The 19,721-nt window shown below is 37.6% G+C and overlaps 2 protein-coding genes across 4 annotated transcripts in view; both read right to left on the bottom strand.

Annotated features, from left to right (window-relative positions):
- LOC131791379 (protein kinase C-binding protein NELL2-like) overlaps positions 1 to 19,721 on the bottom strand; it is a 51,609-nt gene that overhangs the window by 24,898 nt on the left and 6,990 nt on the right. For all 3 annotated transcript variants that reach the window (XM_066171743.1, XM_066171746.1, XM_066171744.1), the window contains 2 exons: positions 7,733 to 7,849; positions 7,515 to 7,640 (listed from right to left, as the gene is read on the bottom strand). In XM_066171743.1, coding sequence (XP_066027840.1) covers positions 7,515 to 7,640; positions 7,733 to 7,849 — 243 coding nt within the window. The remainder of the gene's footprint in view (positions 1 to 7,514; positions 7,641 to 7,732; positions 7,850 to 19,721) is intronic.
- Positions 14,241 to 19,412, bottom strand: LOC131791390 (uncharacterized). Its single transcript, XM_059108720.2, has 5 exons — positions 19,154 to 19,412; positions 17,705 to 18,358; positions 16,878 to 17,420; positions 15,708 to 16,021; positions 14,241 to 14,715 (listed from the first exon to the last, which is right to left on the bottom strand). Exons 1-5 carry the CDS (start codon positions 19,398 to 19,400, stop codon positions 14,572 to 14,574), a joined length of 1,902 nt encoding a protein of 633 aa, XP_058964703.2. The 5' UTR covers positions 19,401 to 19,412; the 3' UTR covers positions 14,241 to 14,571.

Here is a 19,721-nt window from a genome sequence, read left to right on the forward strand (position 1 = left end):
GCGGTGTTGTGTTTTACGGCTAAATTGATGTTTAGAGGAATTGAAATAACATCACGAACAAACTCTGGGTAAATAATTAGCCACCGTTTTTCTCTACAGGGGTGCATCTTTGTTGGATCTGTGGAAACAGTTAATATGTTTTTCAAACTAAGCGTTGTTTTGTTTAAAGGCTAAATTGATGTTTAGAGGAATTGAAATAACATCACGGAAAAACTCTGGGGAAATAATAAGCCAGTTAATGTTGTTTCAAACTAGGAGTTGTTTTGTTTTACGGCTAAATGGTGCTGAATTGATGTTTAGAGGGGATGAAATAACATCACGTAACACACTCTGGGTAAATAATTAGCCACAGTTTTTCTCTACAGGGTGCATCTTTGTTGGGTCAGCGGAAACAGTTAATATCTTTTTCAAACTAGGCGTTGTTGTGTTTTACGGCCAACTGAAGCTGAAATGATGTTTAGAGGGAATGAAAAAACATCACGGACAAACGTTTGGTGAATAGTTAGCCACTGGGATGCAAATATCTTTGAAGTAGGGAGATGCTATGGAGAACGATTAAATTTTTTCATAACCTTTTACACCCTTTGATCAGTATCCATATTCTCCAAATTCTTCTCTATACTTTTCCTTGGATACTGACGAGGAGAATTTATTTAACAATCAAAGCTTGTTAGGTTGGTAACCATTTCCTTTATTCTCATGATATTAATAAATGATTCAGCAGTATTACTGTAAGGAGATATTAAATGCTGGTCACACTTAGGGTGTAAAGAGATAAGGTAGACACCGTTGTGTTTGACTTGATGATCAGGATGCTAGCATGGGGAATCTAGATCCAGGTCCCTGACCAACTCATTTCTCGCGTTTTTTATATCATGCTTCAACTAAAAAGGAGAAGATAGGTTTAAGCGTCACCATATATTAACCTTGTTGTGAGCTTTTCTTTTCGTGAAATAACCTGTCTGTTTTGTTCTACATTAACCATAGCTGGGTAGACATAACAGTAAAGAATTAGCTATTAAGGCTGACTCAGCGCTGTTATCCCGGGATATTGAACTAAAGTTTTTTAATCTTCTTGTTTCTATATTACAAAACAGCTCTAAGACCCCGTAGTGATTACCATTGTTTGCTTTAACCGCGTGAAGTCAGCTTTGGTATTGGAACATAAACGTTTAGAAGTTTGCGAAAATAAAACATGTAGAGTAAAATTATGAGAGAAACTTCTTTGGTTAAAAACCAGAGCAAGCTCACCTTTGATACAAGAGGTTCAGCGCTCTATAACTATAAGAAAACAAAACAAAAAGAAACAAACAAAAAAACAAAACAAAACAAAAAAAATTTGTTACCAGTTGAAGGGGGCTCCACACTGTTTAAAATTTTTAAAAGTGGTTGAAAAATAAACTTTTATATATAACATGTAGCTTACCTAGAAATGTAGATGGTCATTATACCACTTTTCAGGAGCAGGCACTAATAGCTAGATTTAAGAGTAATTGCATAATTGTACTGTTACTCCCGTAACTATGGAAAGCCTGAATAAATAATTGTAACACATCTATAATCGGCCCTCAAGCATCTTTCAATACCATCTTAATACATGATACAAATAACCCAATACAGCTTACGATGTAGGTCAGTAATCTGTAACAATTACTTTCTTTGTATATCTGCGTGTTTTATGGCTTCTCGAATGGTAAATATTTTTCAAAGTCGTTTCAACTGTGTTACAAGGGTGGATGCGCGTTTAGATGTTTTCTTAGGCAAATCTCGTCAATTTTCCACTATTTGACAATATCATAGTGGTGTGTTTCTTTTTTCATTTTCCATCTCTCTTGTACGTCACCTCTAGAAAACTCGGTAGACTTTGAACTCGACATGTCATACCATGTCGACTAAATAATTAAATAGCACCAAGGAAAACTCTCGACAGGTAGTTTTTTTTCTTTACAGGGGTGAATCTTTGTTTGATCAGTGGGATACCACTGGAAACAGTTGATATTTTATTCAAGCGAGGCTTTGTTTTGTTTTACGAATGAAATGACATCACGAACAAACTCTCAATTAATAATTAGCCACTCTCTTTATTTACGGGAGTGGATCTTTGCTGGATCATTCAGATGCTGTTGGAAACAGTTCACATCTTCTTTCAAAGTAGGCATTGTTGTGTTTTACGGCAAACTGGAGCTACATAGATGCTAATGAGGTATTATATTACGCCAGGGGTGTATCTTTGTTGGATGAATAGGATGTTTTAGGAAACAATTAATTTTTTTTTTAAAGTAGTTGTTTTGTTTTACGGCTAAATGGAGCTGAATTGATGTTTAAAGGGAATGAAATAACATCACGCAAAAACTTTGGGTAAATAATAAGCCACCGTTTTTCTTTACAGGGGTGCATCTTTGTTGGATCAGTGGAAACAGTTAATATCTTTTTCAAACTGGGCGTTGTTGTGTTTTACGGCCAACAGAGAGGAGAAACGCAACCAATTTCTTACCAGTTTAAGGGCTCGTCACTGTTTGGAATCTTTTAAAAGTGGTCGAAAAATAAACTTTTTCATGTAACTTGTAGCTCAGCTAGGGATGAAGATGGATACAATACAACTTTTCAAGAGCAGGCACTAAGAGCTAGATTTAAAATCGATTGCATAATTGTATTGTTACTACTGTAACTATGGAAAGTCTGAATAAGCAATCGTAACACATCTATAATTGACCCTTAAGCATCTTCCAATATCATCCTGATACATGATACAAAGAACCCTATGCAGCTCACGACGTAGTTCAGTAATCTTTTAAAACAAATTTCGTTTTGTATCAGTGTGTTTTAAGGCTTCTTCGTTACAAGGGTGGATGCGCGTTTAGCTGTTTTTTGTAAGCCAATCTCATCAATTTCCCACTATTTGACAATATGTGACCCTCTGCGGGATTTCAGGGAAAAAGGTGTATTGACGCACGCACATGGCACGTTATATCATAGAATATGGGCGAAAATGAAGAAGATCTTCTGTCCTATTCAAAAGTTCTAATAAACAAGGAAACATTCATGGCAAATCACGGCTCTTTCCCTCGGGATTTTCACAAGGAATTCAGTGAGCAAGGTAATTCTTACCTTGTAAAATAAAAATCCTTATCGCTTCTTGCAGTTAATAAACCCAGTACCGAGCCTTTGTGAATCCTTTAGCAACAGATTTCCGGCTCCATGTCTCCTGATCGACGCGGTTGCTGTTCGTCAATCTATGCAAATCGACATTTTCTTAATTAATAACCGCTAGTTAACCGCTTTCCGAGCGGAGCCGCGTGTTATTTACTGTGCGCAGATATTGGCATATATGGTTAATTGAACAGACTTTTGCCATTGTTGCCTTATTCCATGAAATCCCGTGGACTCTGGCGGGGTCACATATCAAAGTGCTGTTCTTTTTCATTTTATTTTTTATCTCTCTTGTACGGCTTCGCCTCTGGTAAACTCGGCAGACTCGACATGTTATATCAAGTCAACCTCACACGCTATTGTATGTTGATTGAATGTTCTCGGCCAATCAGATTTCCACAGTACGTCTGATGTATAATGATATTAATTATCCCGTTGTCGTGTGTCAAGAATAATCAATCAGCGTAAGGACCCTCTTTTGGTTCTTTCAACTTCAGCTTGTTAAAATAAAGATGCAAAAGACTGAACTTGATCAACAACACAGTCATTATGTGTTTTTCTCTTTCTTTGTTTTGATGAAGTACGTGGCCATACAAAGGAACTACCTCAGAGTAATTTCAGGAATTTTGAGTATTCCATTAAAATATTCTGGTGAAAGCTCTGGACTCCAGTACTACTTGAAATTTAGTTTCTTGCCGCAGTTTAAAAGTAATTCCATGATACTCCTTTTAGTTTTTGGCCCGAGGCCCCAGTGGCTCATGAACTTCGCTAGATCTTTGCTCAAGCTAACTAGAGGTGAAACTCTAATACTTTCCCATATTCGCCGAGTTGCAGAATGCAACAGTCCACTTAATGTATTGACGGCCTTAAATGGATTCCCTTTATTTGCAATACAATTAGATGAATGAAAAAGGGGATTAAAAAAAATAAATGAAATGGGAAAAAAACTTTACCTTTGCATACTAATCTTGTTTTGGACCTTACTTCCTGGTTTGGAGCTGGGTGTAGCTTCGTAATTCAACAGAAAAACTCAGTTTGTTTGGATTTATCTCATTTCGCATATGTACCGCAGGTCAAGTGTATTAAAATCGCTGCAATAAATTGCCTCAGGATGATAAAGCTTCTTCCCTTATTTCATTACCCCATGAAGGCTTTGTCTTTTTATATCTTTTTTTTTCCTCCTCTTAAGTGTCCCAGACTCAGAGAACCCTTCACTGGTAGTCGGCCACCGTTATCACCCAAGCTGTGAATAAACTGTAAAAACGAATACAGCATGTATCGGATTCTAAAACGTAAGCTATAACTCACATCAAATTCCCGTTAAAAAGACAGCATGAATAGACTTTTATTATTTAGAACTGTGTGTCTTTTGTCTACATTGTGCTTGCGTAGTTACACCGTGCTGCTAGGCTGTGAAACCAAGGATCAGCAAAGCTGACTTAAGCACTAAGTGATGTGAAGCTGAAACTGAAACAATCGACACCCAGAATTCTTAGCGATTGTTTGTATACAGGGCTTGCGCACAATGAAAATGCCTTTACCAGAGAGGTAAAGCATTGTGTGGTTTTCTCAATGCATTAAGTAAATCAGATCACGCATTATAGTTTAAATGGAATATGAACTCTGCTCTAGCTTGTGTTGTTGCTTATCAAAATTATCCCGCCTTTCGTTCGGTAGATTGTTAAGTTTCCTTTCTACATGAACTACTCAAGCAAGTTTGTCATTGTCTCCTATATTAGTGCATTGAGCTAGATGAGAAAAATTCATTAAAAGTTGCCATCATTTTCGCGTGAATATTTCAACTCTCAAACATGGAAACTTTTCGTAGGTGACGGGATAGAACCGAACGTATCTTGCCATGACGTCAGTAGCGAGTAAATGTTTTACGACGCTGTTTTGGTCTGAGTTTCCTGGGAACACCTGAAACAGGAAAAGATGCATTATTCACAACGAGAAAGCCGTAGAATCCAGCAACACACAATACAAGTTTATAAGGGAGGGCATTGGGATAGGATCTGAAGTACATCGAGGTTGGCTAAAAAACTAATGTTGCAAACGAAATATCAGTGGTAGCCTCCAGGAAAGATCTGTTAAAGAAAAATCTTTGATACAGTTGTGAGCTGTCTCTTGAATCTAGCCGTAATGAAACACGTATAAGATAATTCCAATAGCTTTACAGCTAAGGAAACACAAGATTGTCAGCTGCTCAAAAGTCTCCAATAAAAACCTCTCCGCTCTTTCACTCTAGTTTTCAGTGACTTCACTCCTTTATTATTGAGAAGGAGAATAAAGGGTGAAAAAAGGGTGAAAAAAAGAAACAACAACAACAACAACAACAACAAAAAAACTCGGGCAATATCTAGCTATCTTGACCTCGTGTTTTTTTAAGGATAGTTTATTTCTCATCCTCCGATAGCCAGAAGTAGATGGTCAAGGTGACACGATATTTCCCTTTATTCAGCTGCAAGGCGGCTGTTGTAGAGTCTTCCCAGAATATAAATGTTTCTAATATTTAAGCAATTGAATATTGTTAAATATAAATATTGTTTGCAGCGTGCACATATTACGTCACCGTCATTATTTGCGAACGCAAAACAAAATACAACAACAACAAAAAAAACAAAACAAAACAAAACAAAACCAAATGAATCCATGACAAAGACAAAGTTAGGAACGGAAACAGCGACGGAGAAATCTGGACATGAGAACTTCTTTAGTTAATATATACAGGATGGAAAGTCTTAGCAGTACAGTGCTCGACTTATTTCTAAATCTCTTCGACCTCACGCACCACACGCAAGAATAGATATAAAAGACGCATCAAATGCCTTTCGGAATTTTCAAGCAGACCCGTAACACTACACAAGTTTAGATCTCCGACGACATTCTCTGCAGTAGCCAATGAAGATAAAGTGTCCAAATTCAGCATCTAAGTGTAGTTCTGTAGGCTTATCATTTGTATTGACCTTAAACTATTTGTTAATTGGTGAAAACGTTAATTTCAGTTCTCTCAATACCTTTCCAATATTCGTTTCCCTGTAAATGTTCCAAGCTATACCGTTTGTAGATAATTGTAGTTTATAGCTGGTGATCCGTTGAGGGCCCAATCGTCGTCCTTGTGTGGCCACACCACAAACAAAACGCACTTCTTCCATATCAACTTGAAGATATTCCGTTCTATCAGATTTATTCTGAGGACACCATCCTCCATATCCCCTGCTTTCGTTCAGTCGGCCGTAGTATGGATACTGATAACTATTGTAAAAACTGCTCGCAGTCATTCTGGAATCTGGAATTGCATTAATGTCTGTCACACCAACAGGCCCACATTCTAAACAAGAGTAAATAAAATAAACAGCTAGGCTTATCTTTATCAGAGTTTATTGTTTTTCTTCCCTATACAGAACAATATATTATGGCTAGTAAAGATATTGGGTGCGGATCATGCTGAGATGGTTGAAAACGATAAGAATTTTAAATATTACTAACAAGCAGCGTAAAATCTGTGAACGTCAGAAAAAAAAAATTAAAAAATTGAAAACTTTCTCTTGTATATCATATTTAAGCTATCTCTGACTCGTACAAAAAACTTGGGCGAAGGCAGGGGAATGGGGGCTGTAAAGGATTCTAATGGAGATGATAATGAAAATGACAGTAACAAACTAACCTTTACAGCTGTTTTGTCCGTCTCCGATAAATCCCAGTTTGCATGTACAGTTGTAAGAGCCCTCAGTGTTGTTACAAATGGCATTTACATGACAACCATGCAGGCCTTCCTTACATTCGTTGATATCTATGGATATCCATATGTTAATTTAATGTTGTTCCTTCATGTTATTTGTTCAGCATGAAGTTTAGCAGAAACTTTTTTAACAAAATAAAAACCATTCACAATATTTGACTATCTGTGCATTACTCAAACAAAACATTGGATGAATGCGAGGCAAAGGGGCCGTAAAGGATTCTAATCGGATGATAAGGATAATGATAACGAAAACGACAATAACAACCTTACCTTTGCAGCTGTTTCTTCCGTCTCCAGTAAATCCCGGTTTGCATGTACAGTTGTAAGAGCCCTCAGTGTTTTCACAAATGGCATTTACATGACAACCATGCCGACCTTCCTTACATTCGTTGATATCTACGGATAAGCATATGTTAGTTTAATGAAGTTCCTTCATCGAATTTGTTCAGCATGAAGTTTAACAGAAACTTTTACAATAAAAAAAAAAAAAACATTTTCACAACATTTTCTTACCTGTGACTGAAACAAAACATTGGGCAAAGGCGAGGCAAAGGGGGCTGTAAAGGATTCAAATGGAGATTTTTTATAATGAAAAAAGCAACGACAATAACAATTTTACCTTTGCAGTTGTTTCTTTCGTCTCCAATGAATCCCGGTTTGCATGTACAACTGTAGGAGCCCGCACTGTTGTTACAAATAGCATTTACATGACAACCATGCAGGCCTTCCTTACATTCGTTGATATCTATGGATAAGCACATGTTAATTTAATGTCGTTCCTTCATCGAATTTGTTCAGCATGAACGTCAGCAGAAACTTTTTCAACAAAAGAAAAACCTTTTTCACAATATTTTCCTGTCCAACCAGATGAGTTACACGCGCACGAGTAGTTGGTTTCACGGTTCACACACTTTGCATCGTTTTGGCATTGGTGCTTGACACAATAGTCTGCAACTAGTTAAAAAGAAAATTGATTAAGAGAAGGCCTTTCATTAGCACAGAGGCAAATAGGCATAGAATGTTTGTTGTACTAACCTTTGGTCTTCATGTCGCAACGAGCTAAAATAGAGTTCCCAGATTTTGTAGAATCCAGCCAATAATTACCGCTTTTTGCTTGTCCTCTTTCACTCGCCTTCATTAGACGAAACACTCACAGGGTGACCGACACTACAGAAACTAACAGGGACTCCACATCTATCACGACTACAGCTGCTATACCCTACATCAAAGGCACTTCTGAGGCTATCGCGCGGATCCTACAACCTTACAACATTCGCGTAGCTAGATTCGCGTAGATCACAGGCCTATTACTACTTTACGACATTTGCTGACCAACGTTAAAGACAAAGACGAACCCAACAACAGACAGGGAGCGATTTATAAGATCGAATGCTCCGACTGCCAGGCCTCCTACATTGGTGAGACTGGTAGAAACCTTAACACGCGACTAACTGAACACAAACGAGCAACTAGAAATGGCGATGTAAACAATCACATTTCTGAACATCACCGACAAACTAATCACAGAATCGACTGGGACTCTGCTAAATGCTTAACCTACAGTACAAACTATTTTCAACGACTGACTCTGGAAAGCTGGTTCACTAACTTAGAACAGACGCCTCTCAACAGATGTCAACAATTACCAGCACCTTACAAACGACTCATTAACGACGTGAACAAATCGACAAACAGACCGACAAACAACAGGCGGATCGAAACCGACCAATGACTGTTAACAAACTCTACACGAGTCTTCCAGCCAATCACATCACGGCTAAACAGACCAATCACGTTCAACAGACCAGACTTTATAACATCATTGACTGACAACTACTCCTCACTTGACTCTGAAGATGACTATCGCACAGATAGTCGAAACGTCAGTCACCAACAATAGTTCTTTTCAGAACTACACTCACCCGGACGATCACACTACACGAACTACTGATACTCCTGGGTTCAAACCATTTACTTTAAAAGAGAAATAATTATCCACTCCAATGTTTCTGAGGAGAAAATGAATCCATGGGTAGTTGAAAAAAACGAAACGTTGTCGCTTGAGACTCCGTCCCTCTCCCCTCTACTCTTGAAGTCGTTTTCAATTGCTGCCAGTTTACGAGAAAAGATACTGACGTGGCAATTTCATTTTCCCTTCAAACTTTTACAGCTTGCACGGGATATCAAGAAAATAGAATGATTAATCAAATAGGCTTTGTTTAAAAGCTGAAAGGTTTTTATATGAATACGTATCTACGAGGAAAGGAAAAATGTCGAGTAGTTTCACTAGACTTCCCTCTTGACCTCTGGCGAAACACCCGTTTGATCTTCTATTTAAAATTATCTCCTATCTGGAAACGTTAAAAACTACCTAACTAGAAAATTCTACAGATAAGCAACATTAGAAGATACTTGTGCTTAGTTTTCCGCTATGAACTTTGGTCATAAGCTAGCTTATTGTAATTTAACAGCGTATTCTGCATTCTGTAGGATAAAGGAGGTGATAAAATGCCACTATGGAGGCATACGTTTTCACTTAGCTTTTTCCTGACATAGTTCCTTTTTTCACCTTTTCTAAAATGGCAAAATTGAAAAGTAGATATTAATAAACTTATACACATACTTGGAAAGCAATACCCGTTGTTTCTTAGACTGACTCTGATGAGTCTTCTTCTGAGGCGTGAAGCTCTTCCGCAGGTTACCTCAGTCAACTGAAGCTGAAATGATGTTTAGAGGGAATTATAAATTTTACAATGCATGAGCCCCTGCCATGTAATAGCCACTGTCTGTCCCTGAAGGGCTGGTTATTTGTAATATCATTGGGAGGATATAAAAAGTAGTTTTTAACTTTAATTAAAAGGTTGCCAACATATGGAACTCCGTTTAGATCCAGGTATAATTCAATTTCTTGCTTTTTTTTTTTTTTAAGCTAAGCTCCTAGGACCCCTTAGGGATTATTCAGACTTCTAATACACCCATTGGAACACTTCATTGTATGACACTTTTAAACGATTAGCAGATAAACGAATCTTGCTATGTCATTTGTAACTCAGCTGTACTCGTTTTTGAGTTGCAGACATGAAAGGTTAAGGAATTTTTCGAAAGCTCTAACTCTATATATCTGCAAAACTAATTGCAACGCGCTGATTAATAGTTTGGAATCTTTTGATACCATCAAAGTGGTGTTGTATCGATCCGTTTAGAGAATCATGTTTAAAAATTGCAACAGTTTAAAACCTCCCTAGTTTGGCCAAATATACAAAATGTAGGCTAAAATGAAACAAATTAGGCCAAATTCTTCGTGGTCACAACTATGAGGGTATGGCTAACGGTTCAAATATTGGTCATCTGAGTTTTAGGCGAACGATTAATTTCTCTCTATCACGGTTGAGAGAAATGCTGAAAATTAATTTGAACTATCCCTAAAAAAACTGTAATTAATTTAATTGTTCTTACTCACCAGCTTTTACCTTCAGAGGCAAGCGTCAAGACTTATTTCAGATCAAATTTCTGTCGCATTAACGTAGAATAATTTCCTGCTTTTTTTTCCTCCTAATTTCCACAAGGTAGTAGAGTTTCGGGTCAAATGACTCTTCCGCGAACTTCGTGTCGAGGTAATCGATCAGATTTCTGTTAAATTCCTAAATAGAACGGTGTTCTTAGATTTTAAGTCTTTCTCGCTATATCTTTCAATTGGCTTCCCTATCCCAGTTCGTTACGAACTAATTATGCCTTTCATGAGAGCCATCACTCACACACTGAATGACGAAACTTAAGTTTTCTTACGACAGGAACTTTTAGAAAACATTTGTTTTCCGAAGTTCCTGTTACTGCACATTTTAAAACACCCACTACTTTGCGTGGTTCTCAGTGGGGTGATGGCTTATATGGTTAATGGTTAAAACTTTGACCGGGATTCTTCAGACAGGAACTTCTAGAAAACATTTGTTTTCCGAAAGTTCCTCTTATTGCACAATTTAAAACACCTGCCACTTTCAGTGGGTCTTAGTTTTCCGCGATAAACTTTGGCCATAGGCTAACTAGTTGTAATTTCAAGGCATATTCTAAATTCTGTTGGAAAAACAAGTTTTCATCTAACTTTTCCTGACATAGTTCATTTTCGCCTTTTCTAAAATGGCAAAGTTTAAAACAAGATAAGGATAAACTCATACACGTAACTGGAAAACTCAATTTTTCGGGTGAGACTTTAAAACAAGAATGTCTTCTAACAGAAAGAAATTCATATCAATATTCAAAATGGTCGCTACTTTAATTTTAAATAACTTGAGTCCAATGTTAGTTCCAAAAATTAACATTCATTTTTGGGTTCCTCTTCAATGCACGTGGGCATGAGCCCAAAGAGTATCAAGTTATAAAATCAGTGTGAAAGCAAAAAATTCTGATTTCGTCATCCCATCCGTTCGTCTGGACCGTTCGTGTTTTAGGCAATACATTTTAGCAACTTACATCGGAGAGTTTGAAAAATAGTTACACCTGTTGTCTTAATTTATGCTTACATTTTAGAGTTCCTTTCATCACTGGATAAATTTAGCTCTTTGATAATTTGAGTCTAGGCTTTTTTTCTTCATTTCGTAGCTTTTGTACAGCAGCAGTTTTATAGTTCAGTCTTATTAGGCTCACAAGAGACCAAAGTCGTATCTCTAATTCCCTATTTACCTGAGTCGTTTTCCACCAAATAACTACTAACTACGTAGATGAAATTGGCGCAGTATGCAATTTGTCAGAAAATGTTCCCGCTGTGACAAATATTCAAATATAGCTACCTCTTAGAATGTTAAATGTTAACGTTGAACTTTGTTCTATTTTAAATTTATTTAGCTTCAAGGAACGCATACTCGTGCCTCGTTTAAAGGTGCTCCTGATAACATTTTAACATAGTTAGTAAATTTTTCCAATCAAATTCAATTGCGCGAGCGTGCTTCATATTCCTATTGTGCACGCTCATGACGTCAGCAAACATATCCTTCGAGAAAAACATTTTCCATCGGGTTGAAAATGTTATAAAACAATTGGTTCATGCGTCAGCTGTGCGTTCATCGAGATATGAAGCACCTGGGAAATTTAGAGAGCACTCAAGAAGCTAGAGTTTCTCTCGGCTACGCCTCGAGCAACTCTTACGTATCTTTCGTGCTCTTCAAACTTCCCGCGTGCTTCATATCTCGATGAACGCACGCTGACGTATGAACCAATTGTTAATTGGCGTAAAATTTTCAGAAAAAATTTCACTGTTCCTGAACCCAAGGATAAAACAAACGCTAATTTAAATGTGTGCATCCATTTTCATAGACAACACCATATCCTTTATAATAAACTTTGCCGTTTGGGTTAAACAAGGCGCACAGGAAATTTCTTATTTTGATACGGCTTTAATTTGTTTGGTGCTATAAGTTTCGCTGCTTTCCGACAGCTGGTGATGAGGAACAACTTCGGGAGCGTCTTTAATTCTTGTAAGCAATTTATAGATCATGATCAGGAAATCTAACCACGAATATACGAGGCATGAAGAAAAATCACTCCACTTATCTTCAATAGCTAGAATGTTGTGTTATCTTTTCTACCGAAATTTTGTGAGATAGAGAAAGCATTGCGAAAGAACTCCCTCTTTAGCGTTAGCATAGAAATACTTATTAATGTTTAATTGTGTGGGCGCCACTATAATAACTTCTGGCTTAGAGCATATTGTAGAAAAACTGGAAGGTTCTTAATTTGGCCGCTGGAATACAAAAACGTGATCAATTGGAGGATTAATTAAGATGTAGAAATAATTAATCATGTAAACCAAAAGATTCCACATGGCTGCATGTGCTACTGTTCAGTAACTCCACCAAAGACATCAATACTGCTTTGTTTTTTTTTTTTTTTAATGAAAACGTATAACAGAAGTCTAGTTTCTTCCTTTAATTTTGTCATTGTTTTGACTAATTGATAACATAATAATAAAATAATAAAAACCATACTCGTGGTTTACAAATCGGACACCCACTTCGCGGTCTTCCGATTTTGTTAATCACTTGTTTGATTGCAGACCGAATTGGACTCCACATTGTCCTATTACCATTATTAACTGTTTACAGTGGGGGAGAGAGTTGAGGTACATGGGCGCATGATTACATAAAATTTTTCACCCTATTAAGATAATATACCCTGAGATACATTCAGGTGCACATATTCAAAACAATTGAAGAAGATTTCATTCAGATCAAATCTTTCTTCTGAGCTAATGACATTTAGATGCAGGTTTAACTGGAAATAAAAATAACATTCATCAGAGGTAATATGTATCTTAACTTAGCAAGAATCTTTCCATTTTTCCCTACTCAACAAAATATTGACTTGGATACGAGTAAATCATCTGACTTAACGCGTGACTTATTGCGTGACTGTAGATACTAAACATATCGCGTTCTGTTGATAATCGTCACGTGACTACCACACTGAAAGGAGCCGTCACAAACAACCTTGGCGCAGCCTGATCAGTTCCACTAGCGTTGTGAATGAGATACGCCAAAATATGAATCAAGAACTGGGTAAACTGTGGTAGCTGTGAATGCAAATGACAGAGTTCAACTCTGATTTACTTACAGAGAATAACCAAAATATGTCTTCTCCACGGTGATTACCAAGAGTAGGACAGAAAAACCATTGGCGTCATATGCCATTCGCCTAAAGAGCGAGCATTGGACTTCGCAACCGAAACTTAAGGGTGCGCTTTCTCGAAGGATACTTGCAGATTTTCTATATCCTAGGCTCGTTACACAAAAATGACAATTACTCTATGGTTCTCGAATGTTCATGATACGTGATCGAGACCCACGAGTGGTTAAAAACAGCAGGAAAATTCAAACAATAACGTATAAATAAAACACCCAACCACCGCCCCATAAGGGATGAACCCACAGTCCTTCTCCGGCCAAAAACAGAAAATTCCCTCATACTTGTACACGAGAGACAATGTTCTTTCGTCCTCAGTGTTAGATGAGGTCAGAGAGGGTGCGTGAAGAGATAAAATGCTTAAAGTGAGAGCCGACTGCAGTAAACATTGTAATGGTATGAACAATATGTTTTTTTCTTTGGTTTTTTGTTTTTTCGTCATTTTTTTTTTTTTTTTGGGGGGGGGGGGGGGGGGAAGCGTACTTTAGAATGAATAGCGACCTCTGATCAGTAATGACAGTCATTTCTGATGCCCGGAGCGGCAGGGAACCATATCGAGTTGAAATGCTTGGGGAATTCTTGTGACTTTTAGTGTTGTCAACCAGTAAATTGCGTGTATGTTTAATCATGACAATGATGAAATATTTTAAAAATTAATTCATTTATTCGCACGGTTTACATCATTTTATTGTTTTGTGTCGTTTCTTCTCAAAATTACTTTTTCTATTGACCCAGCTGGATTGCCTTTGGATATATGTGGCTTAACGTAAACAGATTGATGAAATTAAAAAAGAAGATTTTCATGTAATTCACTATATTCGTTATATAATTCATTATGAATTACTGATCTGTTGAAAATTCACTTAATAAAACGTTTGTTAGTTTATTTGCTTGGAAGAATTTTATTAATTGTTTTCCCGGCTACTGTGAACTCCGTGCATGAACTTTTATTTCCATCAAACTGACCATCTCCTACTACTTTTAATGCTGTTGGATGAATAGATCTATTCTTCTAGCACAAATATTTCAATCCTCAAACATGGCCACTGATAGTAAGTGACAGGATAAAACCGAACGTATCTGGCTTTGAATTCATTTCTGAGTGAATGCTTCACGATGCTGCCTCGATCTGAGTTTCCTTGGAACACCTGAAATAAAGCAAAAAAAACCAAACCAGTTCAACTACACCTCGTATTCTTTTTTGACAACTCTCTGTTAATTGTTCGCCCCAGTAGTTTATTTTAAACTTGGTTTGTTAACCCGGTGTGGAAACGAAACTGACGTCCAGGCTCGCATCAAAATCGCCCGGTCTCGTTAAATCGAGGTTCGGCACCCCAGAACGGAATTAAATTTCCGTTTCTTTTTTTTCAATTTGTAATTTTAATTTTTTCCAAATTGATTTGTTTCTTACTCAAATATCATAATCATAATCATAATCTGCAAAACAAAGGACAATCAAGGATAAAGACAAAAGCAGAAGCAGAAGATAAGTTAGACATTGGTCAATAAAGCCTTTCCCTCTTGAAAAGCGTAGTAGCATGATATTACACTTTATTAACTTTCATGAAATATTTATTGGTTAAAATATACGAGGTTGCATATTTTATCTCAATCATTTTAAACTAATTGATATTATGTTAACAAAACCAGAGAGAAGAATTTCTGTAGCTCTTTAGTTACGGTAATGATTCGATTCAGCGCCTTTGGCGCTTATCTGCTTTTAGTGGCTTTTAGGGCGCTTATTAGGGACAGGGCACATATTCGTTTTTCGAACAAAAGCAGAATGTGCAAAGCAAAGCTTTGATGTTTATTTAAAAAGGACCAAGAAGACTTGAAGACGGACTTGTTGCCCCTGAATCCTTCTTGGTGGGAAAGACCAGCCAAGCAAGCGTCGCAAAATTTTAAGACGAGATGATTCGTTGGAAAGGACTCTACACTCATGTGGATATAACAGTTGAGAGACGGAGACGAAGACCACTGTTTTTGTAATAAAGCTTTCAGTAAGCAATCAAAGGAATATGAACCATGACAAATGTTAATGGAAATGTACTTTAACAGTGCTATCACCAAAACAGAATAGGGTCCCCAATTGGAATAGCGGACGCCAAATCGAATCATTACGGCACTACTCTTTCCATACCTTTTCAATACTTTGTTCTTTGAAAGTGTTCCAGTTTATACCGTCTGTGGACATGTGAACTTTGTAGGTGGTGGTTCGCTGACCTTCTTTCTGGTTTCCTTGTGTGGCCAAAGCACAAACATCGAGCACTGTACCCAAATCAACTTGAAGATACTCTGTTCCAACAGAGTTAGTCTTTGCACACCACGCTCCTCTCCTCCTGTTTTCATGGAGTCGGCCATAGTAGGGATAATAGTCTGTATTGTGAAAACTGCTCGCTGTCATTCTAGCATCTGGTATTCTGTTCCTGTCCGCCACACCAACTGACTTACATACTAAATAAATATAGGGTCTTGCATGAGCATAAAAATTTACGAAAGTAGATTCCTGACTCAAATAAACTTTTTTTCTTGCCCTTCTATTGTTTGTTTGTTTATTTCTTTGTTTGCTTTATTGGATTTTTTCAATGTTCCTTTTCTTTCATTGCCTTTCAATTTTCGAAAATATCAGGTTCCTCTGTCGAGAATAAAATCGTAGCAAATATTAACTTTAATGCATTAGCGAGGTAGTTAAGCCGATAGGAAATTTAATGAGCAATTGCCTGCTAATACTGATTTAATAACTTTAATGTTTGAGTTAAGTAACAAGAAAAACTAAAAAAAAAAGGACAAAACAGCCCAAGGAATTAATTTATATTCAATCCGCTGCAATCATCAAAATGTTTAATTGCTTGTCTTAAAAACTTTGCAAGCTATGGTTTATTAAGACCGTAGTTGTAAAGCACATTAACCCAATTCTAATGAGCTAAAATTCTGCAGGATATTGCTCCATGTTAAAATAATTTTCTCCAAAACATTTCAGATGCAATTCTAGTAAGCGGAAATTTTGCAGAATATTGCTCTAATTTGAAATCTTGTCCCAAAAGCTTTCCAGATGCTTTAAACCAACCAATCATCATTCGTATACTTGATAGGAGTCTTTAAGACAAGAACATTACAACCAAACTGATAACTCATTTTCCATATACTCCTCATAGTCAAATAACCCAACAATAGACTCTGATTATGAAATCCGCCCAGAATACAGTCACTTTTACCTTAAACATATATTTCTTCAGATTTCTCTTAATTCTAGAAGGAATTTATAGATCTTTGTGTAACAAATAAAATGTTGAATAAAGCCATTTCTCACCTTTCCTAAGGGTCAGTTGCATTGAAGAAGACGTTTTGAACAGTTGTGCTGATGTGGCTGTACAGATATATATGCCGGAATCTTCATCTTTAATATTCCATATCTGAAGTGTTCCATCCACACTGACTTGCGATCTTCCGACTGGCAAATCACCATTCTCTTTAACCCACGTGATTATTGGTTGAGGGTCACCAGCGGCCTGACAAGGAACTGAAATATTTCTGTCTTTTCCTACATCAAGCTGTGCAGGTGGATTGACTGTAAAACGGGGCAGATCCCAGACAACAAGATTTGTCAAAGCTGAGTCATGGCCTAGAATATTGGAGGCTTTGCATTCATACAAATAAGAATCTTCATTTTGAGCACTGATAATTGACAGCTCTCCGTCTTTCACAACTGTTCTGGAATGCGCAAGTTCACCGCGCCCTTTAGACCACGTGATGATTGCCGGAGGAAAACTTGTCACATGACATTTTGGTAAAGTGACGTTCTTGCCCTTCTCTACATACGTTGGACCGAAGGAGAGTGAAATGGTAGGTTTACCTGTATATGAATGGGAGAAACATTATTATATAGAAGTAAGATAGCTACTGTCGCTTGTGTGGCTCCCATACTAAAATCTTGTCCATCTTTAGAGCTTTATTTTTTTAAGTTTTATCTGATTCTAATATTTTGCTCACAACAACTTTAAAATTTTATATACTGTTGAACCCCAGAATTTTGTATCCCTCGAGCTGCCCTAGGAAAAACGTCAATAAAAGACAATTTTTTTCAAACTTCAGAGGCGTAGGAATCATGTGGACATAAGATGGAATATTTAGACCTACTCTGAACGACGAGAATGGCAGTTTTTTCATCCTCTCCAAGAATATTTCGCGCTATGCATTTGTAGGCGCCTGCATCTTCCATCCGGACACCAGAGATCTGCATCAGACCATTTGACGTCACTTTCATCCTGTTGCTTTGAAAAGATCCATTGACCTTCGACCAGAACATTTGAGCCGCAGGGTTTCCCGAAGCAGAGCATAAGAACGAGGCTATTTTGCTTTCGTTGACGACTAGTTTCGGTGGAGAAATTGTTACTTTTGGGGTTGAGATGGACTCTCCTGGTTCACCTTTAGTCCCTGGGATACCAGGAATACCCGGTGGCCCGATGTCTCCTTTTATTCCATTCTGTCCTCTTATCCCCGGTGGTCCCATGGTTCCTTGTTTTCCGCTTCTTCCCGGTGGTCCCATGCTTCCCTGGGATCCTTTTCTTCCTTTTCTTCCCTTGTCACCTTTGGGTCCGGCTCTCCCTGGAGGTCCCGGCCGGCCACGAGGACAAACATTCAGACCAGCTTTGTTGTGGCAAATCTTCCAAGCGGAATAAACGATGTCCTCTATCATTTTCCTCATCTCAGCCGACTTATTTAAAGAAGGTGGATGTGAAATACTACGCTTCAGTCGATGGATTTCAAGCTCGGCAGAGGTGGTTTGTATGACTGAAAATATATCAAATATATCAATAAAAAAGGAGAGTAACCTAATTAGACCCTTCATTGCCATCTCAAATAACACGATAACGATCCAAGTTCAACTGCAAACACAAGAAGGAAAGGACAATTTGACCGTAGCGAGGACAGAAATCTTTTCCAGTTATCAAAAGTGACGTTAGAGAAATTTAAATTTAACCCCTCGTCAAATGGCTCGTGTTTATCTCTTGATTTGATTTCTCCACAAATATTATCATTTCGAGCATGAGGAGAGGTTAAATCAAAATTTTAAGGCTTAGGTTTACAAGAGTCTCGACGAAGAGATTTGCTTTCTTGCTCACCAAGAGACTTAGAAGAAAGCTTTTGTTTCTTGTTGACCAAGCAGTGGGCAACACATCGATTTTAATGTCGCCATTTAAAAAGAGTGTATTGTTTACCTTGAAAACCTCTGCGTTTTACTCCTTGGCAAGTCTCCAAATTATTTTGTAAAGAAAACGAGAGAATGGACATCATGTAAAACAAGAGTCGTCCATATCGTTAGCTTTTAATCTACGTCGTTTGATATACGGTAATGTTGATATCTCAGTGAAAAGAAAATAAGACAAGTAAGTCTCGTTCATATCTGTTGTGCTAAAACGGAAGTCGGAAGACATGACCATTAGCTCTTGAGTACTTTTTATCAAAAGCTTAAACCCCTAACAGTTTAGAGTAACTTGCAACTTACATAAATAACTTTAAAGGAGCACGACCAGCCACATAACAGACAACCATGTAGCAATTGAAATAAAGACAGTCGGACATTACCTTGTTCAGAGGGAGGGAAATCCGTCCTCGCTTGTGTCATTTTATCTTGAGGTATGAATTCCTCAACAGTTTTCAACCTTCGTTCATACTCATTGAATTTAGACTCGTTTCGAATGAATCCAGCGAAGTAAAGAAGCAAACAGAAAACGCTTAGAACTGTGCCGGGGCTCATTGGGAAAGTACGCTCTTTAAGAGACATTACGAGAGCTGAATGATCGAACTTTCTCGAAAACAGCTTTCGTAGCATGTTACAGTAACCTCACACTGCCTAAATTTAAATTTAGATTAAGGTCAGTAAGCCAGACCGTTATTTGATAGCTAGAAAGACGTCATAAATAAGGGACGCTACGTTTGTCTCGGTTGTCTAGTACGATCTGCTTTTTAAAAGTTATCGATTTGATTAAACGGGGGCGATCAATTTAATAGCGAGACAGACTGTATGGTTAAGATTCCTAGCCTGAAGAATTCTCCAGTACAGTTCGCTAATGTATCATATTTAACCTCCCGTATTCCGTGAAGCTTTTCAGACAGTTTCTCTTTCCCCATGATTTCAACCGACCTAGGTCGG

The sequence above is a fragment of the Pocillopora verrucosa genome, chromosome 9 (assembly GCF_036669915.1).
Source record: "Pocillopora verrucosa isolate sample1 chromosome 9, ASM3666991v2, whole genome shotgun sequence".
NCBI classification, from domain to species: Eukaryota; Metazoa; Cnidaria; class Anthozoa; order Scleractinia; family Pocilloporidae; genus Pocillopora; species Pocillopora verrucosa.